Raw genomic sequence first — 16,699 nt, forward strand, 5'->3', positions numbered from 1 at the left:
TCCATGGAAACGACGATGAACGCAGCCATAAAGGTATGGTTTCCTTACGCAGAAAAGATAGTCCATTTACTTTTCTGATAACTACATCAATGCATAACTCATAAACGTTCAGATAAGCTTAATTTATTTTTGTTATTAGTGATACTCTGTACACAGTCACACCCAATTCAACATTATAGACGCATTTTCTTTCAAACTCATTTGGTTGTGGTGGATGTCCCTATTTGGTACAAATGTTTGCCCTCTTTGGCACAGGTGTGTCTGAGGCTGTGATGTACAAGTTTCAAGTTTCTTTAATAGTTGTCATACAGAAGTACAGAATACGTTTATACAAAATGCTTCTTTCTGTTAAGCTCCAGAGACTGTGCTATAGACAAAAGATAAGTATGAAATAAAATAGTATAGCATGTAAAAATAGAAGTAAAAAAAATAGAAGTCACGTACGTAGACACAGTGTTCAGTATATACATATGTACAGGTGTAGAGAGTGTAAACCCCGCCATCTTTTCTTGATCCTCGGCTGTTGCTTGGGGGATAGACCATAGATATATATATCTATGGGATAGACCACTGCACTGCCGCGTCACATGTGCTGCGGTGGTCTATCGGTTGTGATCGAAGCAACGGTTGTGATTGGAGGATCAAGAAAAGAGGGTGGGATTTGAGAAAGGTTCATTCTTTCTCTACTGTCCCATCACTATCATCACGCTCTCCTTACATGACTGTTAAAAGTGCTTCACATGTCCAGGCAGCTGACCTGTTGTTTCTCCCTGGCCTGACACTCCCTGTCCCAGCGCTGCTGCTCTTGTTTCAGCTTAGCATGGAGCTTCTGGACGCCCTCCACCTCCTCCCTCTTCTTCTCCAAACTCCTCCTCTCCACCTCCTCTCTCCTCCTGTCGAGGCTCCGTTGCTTCTCCTGCTCCTGGACCAAAAAGGGTAATTCATTCAATACGAGGACATGCCGATAATGTAGGGCTATGTTGAGCAATAAAGTGGTTCTATATTCATCATGTAGCGTGTGTATACCAGGTTGCCGTGGAGACAGATGGAGGGGCGGGGCTGTGGACGTTCTCCTTCCAGGAGGAGGAGCTTCTGGACCTCGTAGCAGCTGTCCTGAAGTGTAACTGCAGCCTGCAGACACCAGAGGGAGACAACTCTTCACTATTAGTGCTGTTGCCTGTATCACCTCTTTGGGACAGCCATGTTTATATTGGACTTTTTTCAAGCATAACGGCCACTGTCATAAAGCAAATAAAACGCTGCATGTTGGCTGCAGTCATGTAGTGAAAGAGTTGGAAAAATCAACCAAACATTTATAATCATTAATTCGTCTGTTGGGCAGGGTATCGGAAAACAAAGACACAAAGCTCTTTATATAATAGTATATAATATAAGAAACATATGACTTGAAGTCGTTTATAGAAACATATATGGCCTTAAAAAACAGGTGTGAATTAGGTATGAATAAGTATAAGTATAAGTATAGAAAAAGTATCGTTGTTGTATCGGCATCGAATGCAAGGTATCGGTATTGAAAACGTTCAGTCCTAGGCATGAGTACAGATATTGGGAATATGAACATGTGGTTTCTCACCTGCAGACTGTAGAGAAGCTGAGTCAGACTTTGAACACTCTCTGCCACCTACAAGAGGTGGACGATGCAGAAACACTAGTGATTACTTCTTGGATTACTCAGAATCATATTTGAAAAGAGTCAAAGGCATTCTGATGGTGAGATTAAGAACACAAACATCATTACATACTACTTGAAATAATGTTAATCATGACTGCACATGATGTCAATATTGTTATTCAAATGCCAATCTGTAAATTGGAATAAATAGTCTGTCTTACCTACAACTCTGTACATTTAAGTGACACCCATCATCCATCAGGTCACATTACAATCGCTTACGTTACTAATTACAATTGTATAGAGGAAGTCAGGTATCTGTAACGGAATACATTTTAAAAGTAACCTTCCCAACCCTGGCAACCATGTATAAGGAAGTAGCTGTAGTCCTACCTTTGCCTGTGAGCCGTTGGTCTCTCCTGGTCTCAGCTCTGCAACAGCTGGCCACAAGAGCCCCTCTGAGCCCACCCACTCACTGTCAGACACCAAGGAGCTAGAGCTCACACTGAGCGTGCTCAGATAGTCTGCTACAGTAACAAGGAAGAGACAACAAAAAAAGGTTGACTTCACAGATTCCACCCCATGTATCAAGTGGACTTATTTTATGTATGAGGATGCGGATAACTCGCAAAATAGATTCAATTCAAATTCATTGTCATTATACAGCACATGTACAGTACAACGAAAATATGTTTGGCATCCAACCAGAGTGCAAATTGTTACAAAGGATCAGATTAAACCGAATATATATATTTATTTATTGATATATATTGCATAGTATTTGTATATCGTTTGATATCCCCTGTATATTCCTTGTACATATACACGGAATATCCCTTTAGCCCAGACCATAATAGTTCATTCTCCTATTGGACAGCGGTCCACCGGCGCCAGGGACCGGCCTCCGGAGCCAGGTTCAAAGTCACCGTCAAGATGTGTCTGGACATGCCCGGCCTTGCCCAGGGATACGCGACAGAAATGAGAGTGGAACTAGTTTTGTTCACCGTGCGTATAAATACGGCGCAGGTGAATGTAGAAGCCCCTTAGCCCCTTACCTCCGTACCCTTCGTCCATTTAGTATGTTACCGATAAGTTGAAGCCTCACCCACGATACAACGTGCGGTGAAGTATGGCCTGTTTGGCCCCAGAATAGAGCATCGAGACCGCGTGCGAATTAATAACTGAATTGTCAGAGTTTGGCGCTATACTGTCGAGTGCGACATATTTCTATTGAGTCTTTAATAGTCTATTTGTGTATAGTGTATCGTGCGGTTAGAATTCTACAGTGACCAGCATCTCCAACGCTTTCTCGTATTAGCTAGAGTTCTTATCCAGGCTGGGCCGACCGCATGGCGCTTTCACCCGAGGAGACCTAGGCGAGAACCGTATGGACATGTACACTGGATTAATCTACCCGACGACTACATAGCCCTTTGCGGCTGGAATATATTTGCTTTGGTCCTGTGATTTATGGAGCGGATAATCGCCGACGCCTGCACGTGTTGGATTTACCCCGAGAGGAGTCAAGTCGAGTCGGCGCTCAGAGAGCCTGAGGTTGACTAGCTTTCTTCCCTGTGGAGCTACAGTCTACAAGAGAACCAAGCTGTATTTGTCTGTGGATCAAGAGGCTACTGCACCGGCTTCTGTACCTGAAGTCTCCCTAGTCATCGTTGACCAGACGTCCTACTACCGACAGATCTTCTACCCCCCCTGCTGGCTTACAACCAGTGGGAACCCCCTGCCAGTATCTCCCGCTATATTGCCAGTGTACCATAGATATAATTCCCTAAGATTCAGGTTGTATAATTACCTCCTGCGTAACCAGAGAATGGACATTCGTTATTGATTTGCCTACGCATACTCCTTTGCCTTACAAGTGCATTCAAAGAATAATGTAAAGTATCCTATGTACCTTTTGCTCCATTAAATACTTGATTAATACCTTTGACTGGAACCGATTTCATTGTGGGAAGTGTTCATCATATTCATATATCGTGTACTGTATGGCCAGTAATTAAAGTACATAAAGCGGTAGTGGTTTAATGATACCATACTTATCAATACAGTCAGGGAATTGTACCCCTCAGTTACAATTGGTCCTTCGAGCCGGAGGGTAACTAGTGTAATATTAATATAGTGGTATTAATATTGACATGGCCCATGATGAACACTCCACAAAACGGTTCTCCTAAAGTAGATCGCCCGCAGCGTAGACGGCAGACACCTCAGTACTTAGAGGATTACGTTGCCAATATACTACCTAGCCTTCTACAGACGGTAAACGCGGAAAAAGTAGATAGTAAAATTATGTCCGACCCTATCGCCCAGGTTACCCCGCCAATAGAGGCCCTAGTGGGTTCTAATGTAACTGACCAAGCTCACGGTAGGGACCAGGAGGGACCTGACACGACTTTACCCCCCGCCAAGACCGAAGAAGTAGTCCCCGGAGAGCTCCAGGATAAAGACAGCGCTCCAGGGATGGAACTCTACCCGCTACAAGAAGAGGAGAGCACCCAGGAGATGGATCTCCAAGACTCGCCACAGGAGAGCAGATCTCCAACGAGTACTGCCGGGAGCGGATCACCTCAACCAGCGTCTTCCCCCAGCGGGGCGGACAAGATGCTGGCACAGGCATTCCTCGCCAGCCTAGCAGCCTCTACAGAGCGCGATCGACTCCAAGCACAGATGCTTAGCGAGCGCGAACATTCTTCCATGGAAAGAGAACGCATTCAAGCGCAGCAACGGAGCGACGAAGATCGTATACGTCTAGAGATTAGACGCCTTCAAGCGGAAGAGAATATGGTAAGAGACCGGGCCGAAGCAGAGCGCGCCGCCGCCGAAGCAGAGCGCGCCGCCGCCGAAGCCCAGCGCGCCGCTGCCGGTGCCCAAAGAGAAGCAGAGCGCGACATCGCTCTCACCAAGCGCGAAGCCGAGCGCGACCGATTACAAGCGCAGATAATGGAGCAGCTGATCACCAGGGCGACACCCCCTCCCTCCGCACGGGGTTCCAGGGCCTCGTCAAGACACGGGTCAAGGGCACCCTCCCCTACCCGATCAAACGACCCTGAGCCAGACCACCAGAGAGAGCCTATACCCCCCTCCGAACTCCTTCCCCGACCGGTCCACGCGAGGACCAGCTACAAGGAAGAAACGGTCTACACCGCGGAGAGGCTAAATAGACGACTACAGGATCTAGAGGACCTGCCAGAGCAAGAAGAAGAGGGAGAGGAGGAGAGTCAAGCCCGACAGCAGCACAGAACTCCACAGGACCAGGAGGTCCAGTACAGCCCAGGCTCTACCCCCGCGGCTCTGCGCTACAGACCCCCGACTCAATTCACGGGTGAGCTTGACGCACGACCAGCCCAGAGGAATAGCACCTGGATACGCAGGCCATGGTACCCAGCAGGCACCAGCCCACCAAGAGGCGTAAGAGGAGACTCGCCTAGGAGGCCTCTCTTCCAACGCTCACCGATGTGCCAGCCATCCATGGCATCATACATTGGCACACCGACGTTTCCGGACTTCACCCACGAGAACAGAGCACAGTACACCGAGCTACGAATGTGCTTAGAGACAATGATGTCCGACGTAGCAGACTAACCGTACAAGTATGCTATCCTACTGAAGCACCTCAAGGTGCCCCGAGCGCACAATATAGCGCTGGCCTATGCCACCTCTACTACCCCATACACAGCGGCTCTAGCAGCACTCGACCAAAGATATGGACGCATTATGGGATTACGTAATACAAGAGATAAGGCATATCGACCGCCTACCCCCAGCCACAGACAATCGCTCACTAGATGACCTGTCTATCAAGGTACAATCCCTGGTAGGGATGCTGGGGGCGCAAAGAGAAAAGGGTATGCACGAACTGTACGCAAACTCTAATGTCGAGAGAATTTTAGAGAAGCTTCCGCCCGCCCGACAAGAGCGCTTCAGGCGGCAAAGAGACCACCGTGATCCTAACGGTCCCGAGCCATCCCTCCTAGACCTAGCCGACTTCCTAGCGAGAGAAGTCAACAGCCTACGGTTGGATACGTTCATGCGGAGCACCCCAAGCTCCAGAGAGGGACCTAGGAGAGCAAACGATGGCCGAAGATTGGTGACCGTCATGCACCAATCAGAACCAGTACCGAGCAGCAAGAACCACAGTACCCCCTCGATGAAAGAGAAGTGGAAGATGGTGTGCCCGTACTGCGAGAAAGAACACTGGTTGTCACAATGTGACACATTCAAGAAGATGACCGCCGATGAAGTGGGTCAATGGATAAAGTCCAACCGACGCTGTTACCGATGTGCGCGCAGTCACATGGCAGCCGAGTGCCGCTTAAAGAAGAGGTGTAGTCGGTGTGACGGAGCCCACCTAGATGTCCTACACGACAGTAACAGAAGAAAGCCTGCACCCTCAAGCAGCACAAAGGCAAGTGTTATGTACATTGACCCCGCCTGCAGCGGGGGCGCCCGAGTGCTCTTAAAGGTGGTCCGCGTAACACTGAGTTACCAAGACAAGGTCATGGACACTTACGCCGTCCTTGACGACGGGTCAGAGAAGACCCTTCTCCTCGCATCCGCTGCGGCCCAGCTGGGGCTGCGGGGGAGCGAAAACCAGATGACGATTCGGACAATAAGAAGAGATCTAAAGACGATAAAGGGCGAGAATGTCTCCTTCACTATCGCAGCAAGCGGGCAGCCAGAGAGACGGTATAGGATTACTAATGCTTTCACCAGCCAAGAAATAGGCCTGTCGCAGTATACCTACCCCATCGCCAAGCTGATGGATAAATATGTGCACCTGCGTCAACTACCTATCCCGCTCATAGACGGTGCCACCCCGACCCTGCTGATAGGCTCCGACCATGCAGACCTCATAGTCCCGATAGACCGGGTCCACACAGGGCCCAGAGGCTGTCCTGCAGCAGTCGAGACCCGCCTAGGATGGACATTACAAGGCCCCCTCGCTAAGTCTCTTAACCGAACAGCAGCCACTAGCTGCCTCCACTCCAGAGTGACAGAAGAAGACACCACCCTCCTACAGCATGTCGAGAGGCTATGGACACTAGAGACAATGCCCTTTAAGAACGAAAAGAAAGACATTCGCTCCAAGGAAGACATTTACGCCATAGCACTCCTCGAGCAAGGGACAAAGAGAGTCAAAGTCAACGGAGTGATGAGATACGCAACTCCACTCCTGAGGCGAGAGGGTATGCCCACCTTCCACGCCCCAAAAGAAGCGACGGAGCGGTATCTATTGAACACAGAGCGGCGCCTAGCCAGAGACCCCGCTCAAGAGACTGTGTACCGCGCTGAGATTAACAAGCTAATCACAGCGGGACACATAAAGAAAATTGACATTAAAGAGGCCGATCAGACGACCGAATCATGGTACGTGCCGCACCACAAAGTCCACCACAACGGCAAGGATCGTATTGTGTTCAACTGCAGCTACCAGATCGGATCACAAAATCTGAATAAAGAGCTCTTGCCCGGCCCAACACTCGGCCCCTCCCTACTAGACGTGTTACTACGTTTCCGCCAGGACAAGGTGGCCATCAGCGGCGACATCAAAGGGATGTTCCTGCAGGTGAGACTAGTGGAGGAGGACAAGCCCCTGCTGCGGTTCCTATGGAGAGAGAGGATTGGGGATGAGCAACCAGCCATCTATCAATGGGAAGTCCTCCCTTTCGGAACCACATGCAGCCCATGCTGTGCTACGTTTGCACTGCAAAAACACGTCGCAGAGGACCCAGCAGCTGATGAAGAGGTCCGAAAAAGTGTAGAAAATAGTTTCTACGTGGACAACTGTCTGCAAAGCGTCTCGACGCCAGAAGAAGCCGAGGCCCTTCTACTCAAGCTCCGTGCCTCCCTGATCAAAGGCGGCTTTGATCTCAGGCAGTGGGCCAGCAGCGACCTGCAAGTATTGCGCAGCCTCTCCCCCGAGGACAAGGCAGCAAACAGCGAGACCTGGATGGCGACCATCCCAGGAGAAGCCCAAGAAATGACATTAGGACTAGTCTGGCGCTTCAAAACAGACTCGCTCCATTATAAACACACACCCCTGACCAAGGAGCAGGGAAGGTCGACTGCACTACCGACCACCAGACGGAGTGTATACAGAACACTCGCCAGACAATACGACCCGTTGGGATGTATTCTACCTTACACCACCAGGGCAAAGATGATTGTAAGAGCGTTATGGGACAAGGACCAGGGCTGGGACGACCCCATACCCGAGCACCTTGCATCCACATGGAGAGAGTGGGAGACGGAACTCAGCTCACTCCCAGGTGTAAACATACGCCGCAGCTACTTCCCACCCACAGTGAGGCCGGAGACGTGCCAGATGGACCTGCACGTCTTCAGCGACGCCTCCGAAGTAGCCTACGGTTCGGTGGCCTACTTGCGTGCCCGAGAGGAGGGAGGAGAAATACATACTGCCTTCATCCTGGCCCGCTCAAGAATAGCCCCACGAAAGCAACAATCTATCCCGCGTCTAGAGCTCTGCGCAGCCCTAGCAGGAGCGCAACTCGCCACGTTAATCCAACGTGAACTCACCATTCCGGTGCAAAGAACAATCTTGTGGTCAGACTCCACGACAGTACTCACATGGATCCGGTCTGATTCGTGCAGATACAAGGTCTTCGTGGGAGTCAGAGTCACAGAGATTCAAGATTTAACAGAAGTAGCAAGCTGGAGGTATGTGGACACAAAACACAACCCAGCTGACGTCATCACCCGGGGAATGTCCCTGGATGACCTCACCCGTCACAACCTATACAGTGACGGGCCAGAGTTCCTCAAGCTCCCGGAAGAAGAGTGGCCTACACCCACCCCACGGGAAGCGAGTAAAGAGGAGGCAGAAAACAAGAAATCTATGTTCTGTGGATTGAACACACTCGTCTCCACAGACCCCGACATAGACGATTGCCTCACCCTAGAGAGTGCGCAGCTAAAGACATTCCTGTGGCACCACCCAGAGGTTCAGCTCACTACTGACATTACTGCAGCTGACTACGAAGAAGCGGAACTTCTTCTACTACAACGAGCCCAGAGAGACTCGTTCCCCGATGAGCTAGACTGTCTACAGGGAGCAAAGCCCGTCCCATCAGACAGCAGACTGCTCCACCTAGCCCCCGAGAGCGACACCCATGGTCTCATCAGAGTGGGTGGTCGTCTGCGGAGAGCTCCAGACTTACCGGATGACGTCAAGTACCCGATAGTCTTAAACAGCCGACACAAGGTCACAGAGCTTATCATAAAGAAATACGACGAGGATGTGCATCACGCCAAGGCAGAGAGAGTCTTCGCGGAGATCAGACGTCGTGATTGGATACTGCAAGGGAGAGAAGCAGTGCGGCGCTTCCAGCGAACCTGTCTAGACTGTCGTAAGTGGCGAGCGCAGCCCAGTATACCCCGGATGGCTGACCTACCTCCCTGTCGCCTCCGACTCGGCGACAAGCCCTTTCACTCCACCGGTATGGACTGTTTCGGCCCGCTGTATATAAAGAAAGGAAGAGGCACCGAGAAGCGGTGGGGTATTGTATTCAAATGCATGACCACCCGAGCGATGCATATAGAACTCCTTCCAACCATGAGCACAGACTCATTCCTTATGGCCTTCCGAAGATTCACATCGCGGAAAGGCAAACCGTCTATATTGTTGTCTGATCACGGGACAAACTTCAAAGGCGGAGAAAGAGAGCTGAGAGAGAGCTTCCAAGCTATGGGCCCAGAACTTAAGACCCACCTCGCTCCATACCAGATTGACTTCCAGTTTAATCCCCCGAATGCACCTCACTTCGGTGGAACTTGGGAACGAGAAGTACGTTCAATAAAGACAGCCCTGTACGCCGTGCTTGGGGCCCAGACCGTGGCGGAAGAAGTCTTAATGACAGTCCTCACAGAGATCGAGGGAGTACTGAACTCAAAGCCCCTCGGTTACGTCTCAAGTGATGTAGCAGATGTCGACCCAGTCACCCCCGACACACTCTTGATGGGGCGGCTGGACCCCGCGCTACCACAGACAATGTACAGGCCTGAAGAAGCGAACGGCCGAAGAATGTGGAGGTACAGTCAAGTACTGGCTGACAAGTTTTGGAACAGCTTCCTACTCCACTACCTACCGTCTCTACAGACCCGGCAGAAATGGGTGAAAGAGAGAGACAATTTGACAGAAGGAACAGTCGTCATGATTATCGACCAGTCACTACCCCGAGCTATGTGGCCGGCTGGCCGCGTAAGCAAAGTGATCACCGGTGCCGACGGAAAGGTCCGAGCAGCCGAAGTGCTCGTCCAAGGGCGGACCTACACCCGACCCGTGGCGAGGCTAATAGAACTGCCAAGGCTCCCCGATACCATCGATGACGACCATGACCCCATGACTTTGTGAACTGACAGACCCCTCACAGCAGACATTGAGTAGTGGACAGTGCGGTTAATCTGTCTCTGTTTAGCTAATTAGGTGGGACTAATTAGGGGGCGGCTGTTACAAAGGATCAGATTAAACCGAATATATATATTTATTTATTGATATATATTGCATAGTATTTGTATATCGTTTGATATCCCCTGTATATTCCTTGTACATATACACGGAATATCCCTTTAGCCCAGACCATAATAGTTCATTCTCCTATTGGACAGCGGTCCACCGGCGCCAGGGACCGGCCTCCGGAGCCAGGTTCAAAGTCACCGTCAAGATGTGTCTGGACATGCCCGGCCTTGCCCAGGGATACGTGACAGAAATGAGAGTGGAACTAGTTTTGTTCACCGTGCGTATAAATACGGCGCAGGTGAATGTAGAAGCCCCTTAGCCCCTTACCTCCGTACCCTTCGTCCATTTAGTATGTTACCGATAAGTTGAAGCCTCACCCACGATACAACGTGCAGTGAAGTATGGCCTGTTTGGCCCCAGAATAGAGCATCGAGACCGCGTGCGAATTAATAACTGAATTGTCAGAGTTTGGCGCTATACCGTCGAGTGTGACATATTTCTATTGAGTCTTTAATAGTCTATTTGTGTATAGTGTATCGTGCGGTTAGAATTCTACAGTGACCAGCATCTCCAACGCTTTCTCGTATTAGCTAGAGTTCTTATCCAGGCTGGGCCGACCGCATGGCGCTTTCACCCGAGGAGACCTAGGCGAGAACCGTATGGACATGTACACTGGATTAATCTACCCGACGACTACATAGCCCTTTGCGGCTGGAATATATTTGCTTTGGTCCTGTGATTTATGGAGCGGATAATCGCCGACGCCTGCACGTGTTGGATTTACCCCGAGAGGAGTCAAGTCGAGTCGGCGCTCAGAGAGCCTGAGGTTGACTAGCTTTCTTCCCTGTGGAGCTACAGTCTACAAGAGAACCAAGCTGTATTCGTCTGTGGATCAAGAGGCTACTGCACCGGCTTCTGTACCTGAAGTCTCCCTAGTCATCGTTGACCAGACGTCCTACTACCGACAGATCTTCTACCCCCCCTGCTGGCTTACAACCAGTGGGAACCCCCTGCCAGTATCTCCCGCTATATTGCCAGTGTACCATAGATATAATTCCCTAAGATTCAGGTTGTATAATTACCTCCTGCGTAACCAGAGAATGGACATTCGTTATTGATTTGCCTACGCATACTCCTTTGCCTTACAAGTGCATTCAAAGAATAATGTAAAGTATCCTATGTACCTTTTGCTCCATTAAATACTTGATTAATACCTTTGACTGGAACCGATTTGTCGATTTTCATTGTGGGAAGTGTTCATCATATTCATATATCGTGTACTGTATGGCCAGTAATTAAAGTACATAAAGCGGTAGTGGTTTAATGATACCATACTTATCAATACAGTCAGGGAATTGTACCCCTCAGTTACACAAATGTAACAGTAAAGTATATACATTTGAGTAATAGTGCTAATCAGATGTATGTACAGAGTTGTAGTATTATTATGTACAGTGATACGGGTATAAAGACACTATGGTAGTATTACTGTAAGAGTAGGTAAGGGATATGTACAGATATAGATATAGTCTCTACAGATATGTAACAAGGGTTTGTGCGGGTATGTACAGACAGATGTGGATAAATATACATGCTGTAAATATAAATATACAAATGTATATATGGTATATACAGCACTATTGTACATGCTTCCATACAGAGTTATATACAATAAGCAAAGGACTTCAAACATTACATTATTCCACTAATATACTGTATACTGGGATTAGTCAGTCATCCTTCTATTCTACTTCTATTCTATTCACATCAAATGCTTACTAGTTACTACATGTATCTATTGCTATGTTCGCCCATCACAATCACGCAAACTGTCTAACGCCTGTCCCGTCTCCCTGTCTCCCTGTGAGTGGCTGTCTAGTGGTGATGACCGGAGCGGTGGACGTCCCGTGATGATGACCGAGAGGATGCGACCCTCTCTGCGCGGCCCCCATGCCTCAAATAGATCCGCCATCAGCTCTATTTTTCAATCTTTCAAAATGTTCAGTAGCTATTGCATGCACTTATCTGTGTTTCATTACACATTATGTGTGCATGATGCTTACCAACTGTTTCGCCTGTTTTATTGCAACACTACTATCACCCACATCTTAAGAAGGGAGATCCCCCCTTGAACGGCCCTTCTAAGGTTTCTCTCCTCCACATTGCCTGTGGTGCATTTTTTCCCTATTGCTAGGTTTTAGTGAGTTTTTCCTTACCTTCGTGTGGGGTCTGTCTGGGAGTGTTACATTCATTTATTTAATTTATTTGAAATGTTTTGGACTTCATAGTGTTTTTGTTTTGTTCTTGATTTATTGTGATGTTTCTTCTTGACTTGTTTAAAGAAGACGTGTCCGGCCCATGGGGACATTAACGTGTGTTGTCGGGCCTTACAAATAAATTTGATTTGATTTGATCCCTGTCCCATCTGCAATTAGTAAAAAAAAACACAGCAGCCAGGCTCCTGACAGCCGGTACACAGAAGAGGGACCATATTAGTCCTGTTCTAGCCTCTCTCCATTGGCTACTGGTACAGTATAGAATTGATTTCAAGGTTCAGCTGACTTGAGGCTCCTGGTCGTCCCGCGTTCTAAATTTAAGCTCGGGGGTGACTGTGCCTTTATTGTTGCATCCAGACTGTAGAACAACACCTGATGCCTATGATCCGTTTTTAATGTGTTGATTTGTGCCTATGCACTATTGTGTGTATTGATGCCTATGATCTGATGCGTTGATTTGTGCCTATGCACTATTGTGTGTATTGTTGATGCCTATGATCTGATGCGTTGATTTGTGCCTATGCACTATTGTGTGTATTGATGCCTATGTGAGGTCTTTATATTTTTATTTTGTTTCATTCTTGTCATTTTACTACCTGACCTGGTCTATACAGTGCTTTGGTCCAACGTGGATTGTTTTTTTTACTTCATAAATACATTTGACTCGACTAAAAATATGTCGTGTTTCTACATCTCTTGCTCACGTTCAGAGGGAGACTCCTGGACGCTGCCCTGGCTGTTGTAGCTGCAGCTCTCTGGTCCTGTGAGGGAGGGGCTGTGGCAGAGCGCTGGCCCTGAGACGGCTTCCCGCGCCTGCAGAGTGGCCATCAGCTTTTCCGCTGCGGAACAAACAAGCCATCTGTTAGCGACGAAAAACAACTGCAATACAGCGATCGATGTGTTTATTTTGACTTGAAAGTGGCTGTTTCCACAACAGAGTGGTTGAGCGTGAACACGTCATCATCACCGGGACCCGCAGACCCAACTTCGGATGAGATGCTAAACCCAGGTCTATTGCAAAGAGTTGGGAGTTCCCCGACGTTCCTGGCCACATTCCCAAACAGGTCTCTGACATCAAGGCCACCTAATCATCCCTTCCCCTTAATTGGCTGATATCAATCCCTGTCTCCATGAGCCGTTCAGCCATTGTGTAGTAGTGTGATGTGCGCCTGGTGCCAGTGTGTATGGCAGCCATTGAGCCTGCGTAGCCCAAGGTTGGGTGCTACCAGTGGTGGTGAAGGAGGCAATTTCCACCCTACATTGTGGGGAGTGCTTTGAGTGTGTAGAAAAGCGCTATATAAATGTAATGAATTATTATTATTATTATTAACTATCCCATGGCACAGCGTTACAGTGCAGTGGGCCACAGCAAGCGACCCACTCTTTGAAAGTGCTGGTCATTGAGGTCAGGACCAAAAGAATGCAAGGGGGTGGGGGGTGCAACAGACCCCAACGTCTCCCTCAACGGGGGACTTTTTTTGGATAGACACTCTCAGGGCCACTTCCTCTCCAGGTCCAAACGAGGAGATGGACTTCTCCCCCCTTTCTATAACTTCCCTGAGAGTTTTCTAGACTGTGTTTTAATAGGAACACTGCGTTGCTACTTCATACTGGTATGCTGTATTATCTTCTTCTTGCGTGACATGAGGACGCCGTTGAGGTCTTTTTATGCCACCCTTACACTGTCCTCTCATGTGTGTTATTGTTGTCGTCATTATGTGTGTTGGCCTCTTTAATGACAGGTATTTTAGTAACTTTGTATGAGCGTGCTTATTGACCTCCACTAGTGTACATCATTGATGGATTGCATTCAACTTGTACTTTATTGAATAATGACTGTATAGTCAAGTGACTTATCTCCTGCCTCTCTTCCATCATTCTTGTGAGGTTGTTATAAACATTATTGAATTAGCTGTGTGCCCCAGGTCTTTCCTGTTGTTTCCCTGTTATCTGTGCTGTCATTTTTAAATGGGCAGTACTTTAATGTCATGTGACCTCTAGTTGATTTGTTTTACATTTGACACCTGCCCTCGCTGTTTGTTACTCACTGATGAAGAAATGCGTCGGAGGATATCCACGTTTCAATAAAGGATCTTTAAATCACGATCAGAGCGCCTAGGATTCCTCACAGACTGACAGCCTCTGTAGTTAATCTCATAAAGCGCATGTTAATATCTGATCTGCAATCAGCCCCAGAACCTGGCAGCCAAGAAACACAATTCTCATGGAACTCAAAGGACTAGGTATGGTTATTATGGTTATTAGGTATATGCAGCATAAGTACTGTGTCTCCCTCACCCTCTCTGAGAGCGGCTGAGAGTAGTGTGGAGCCCTGCCGTGGCGTCTCTGTGTCAGTGTCTGGGTGGACCAGCAGGTGGCGCTGTGGTACTGATTCTGGTGCATGGAGGGTTAACTCTGTGAGCTCAGCGTACAGCTGTAGCTTCTCCTCCCAGGCCGCTGCAGATGCGCTGGTCCTGACCCAACAGAGTCTCTACACACAAACAAACACACACACACGCACACGCACACACATACTGTGACACACACACACACACACACACACACACACGCACACACACACACACACACTCCTGTCTGCAACAGCGGGGGAGTCAGACTGAGAGAGAAGCAGCGCTGTTTTAAGTGAGCATGGTCTATTGAATTGATTGATTGGTTGATTGCTAATTTTATTACTGTACCCCTGGTTTCCAACTGGTTAAGTTTAGGCTAAAAGAAATAAATAAAAAAATAGGGCGAAGAAAACGTTTTTTTCCTATAGGGCAAAGAAAACGTTTTAATAAATTTTCAATCAATCATTCCAATAATACACAGTTGGATGTGTTAGTTGGTTGGATGCACTTCAAGCTGCTTCCACATGAGGCAACTTCTCTCAATCATTCCAATAATACACAGTTGGATGTGTTAGTTTGGTTGGATGCACTTCAAGCTGCTTCGACATGGAGTTGTGGGAACTACTTTTTCTGGCGGATGGTTTTTTCAATAAATCTTCGATTAATGTGTGTTTATTGTATAGAAATAAGGTTGGATGAATCTGGCAGTTGTATAAAAGCTTTACACCACGTGCAGTCGTGATTTGTGACCAATAAACCATGCCTAGGGGGGTCTAACGACCCTCGGCTGCGCCTCGGGCCTAACAACCACCCCTAGGCATGGTTTATTGGTCACAAACCACTCCTGCGTGTGATGTAATGCTTAAATACACACCTATGCACACACGCTCAAGGACGCACACATTTGATGTATGTCCACATTATGTCCACATGTAAACAGGACTATAAGGTTAAGATACAAACACGCTTTGCATGCGCACATACACACACACACACACACACACACACACACACACACAGAGACAGAGATGCAGGCAGATAGACAGACACACGCATGCATGCACACACATGCGCACACAGACACACCTTTCCACAGCCTGTCGTATGTGTCTCATCCATGCATTCCTCTCCTCTCTGGTGGCAGTGTGAACCTCATACATCTCAGGTCCCACCGAGGAGGCGGAGATTAGAAACATCCCTCGCTCTTCATTGGCTACTTCCCTGACAATCAGTTTCTGCAGAGGGATCACAGGGGCCTTCTGGTCCTGAGTAGGAGTAAGATGAAGTTCATAAATCAGTAGTCGGAACATTTCGTTGAGGATGTTGATTCTTCTTGATCTTAAAATAAGCTATTGCTCAGCTTGAGACATACCACTGCCGCGAACACGAAGCGCTGGTCTTTCTCCTGCAGGAAAACCAGAGCATCTGTGAGCAGGAGTGCCAGGGTGTCTGGGAGGAGAGATAGGTTGGTAGGGATATAGAGACATAGTAGTGTCTATCAGACAAGGTGCTCTACATACAGTTGATCTTTCAAGCCCTTTCAAGCCCCTTTAAGCCCTTTCAAGGATGCACCTTTTCACTGCCGATATCGAGTCTGAGAAATAAACTTGATGTATTGTCCGATACCAAGTAGTGATGCAATCCATTAGTTTAACTAAACAGTATATAAGATAAGATAAAATAAGATAAGATAATATATTCCTTTATTGATCCCCCTTGGGGAAATTCAGGATATTAGATAGTAGGGTAGGGTCATTGGCCAAAAATGTAGAGATATATTCCATTTGTCCATTAGAGAGATCTAACATCTCTCTGTATCAGCTCTTGGGATCAGGGTTTAGTAATCAGGGAATTAAATGAAAAGGGGACCTATTGTGAAAATGGCCTTTCCTGTGTTTTGCATTGTTTTTGCAGAATGAGATCACAGGTTACTGATTACAGGCAC

General features: G+C 47.9%; 1 protein-coding gene across 1 annotated transcript in view; it reads right to left on the bottom strand.

The window, feature by feature from the left end:
* LOC311222696 (rho guanine nucleotide exchange factor 28-like) overlaps nt 1-16,699 on the bottom strand; it is a gene marked incomplete at its 5' end in the record, with an annotated part of 166,148 nt that overhangs the window by 4,477 nt on the left and 144,972 nt on the right. Inside the window, 9 exon segments of the mRNA XM_084307303.1 lie at nt 758-922; nt 1,027-1,131; nt 1,595-1,642; nt 2,027-2,160; nt 13,108-13,242; nt 14,702-14,852; nt 14,854-14,894; nt 15,827-16,019; nt 16,127-16,203. Of these exon segments, the coding sequence (XP_084163429.1) occupies nt 758-922; nt 1,027-1,131; nt 1,595-1,642; nt 2,027-2,160; nt 13,108-13,242; nt 14,702-14,852; nt 14,854-14,894; nt 15,827-16,019; nt 16,127-16,203 (1,049 nt within the window).

Source organism: Notolepis coatsorum, assembly GCF_963971535.1.
Source record: "Notolepis coatsorum genome assembly, chromosome: 1".
Taxonomy (NCBI): domain Eukaryota; kingdom Metazoa; phylum Chordata; class Actinopteri; order Aulopiformes; family Paralepididae; genus Notolepis; species Notolepis coatsorum.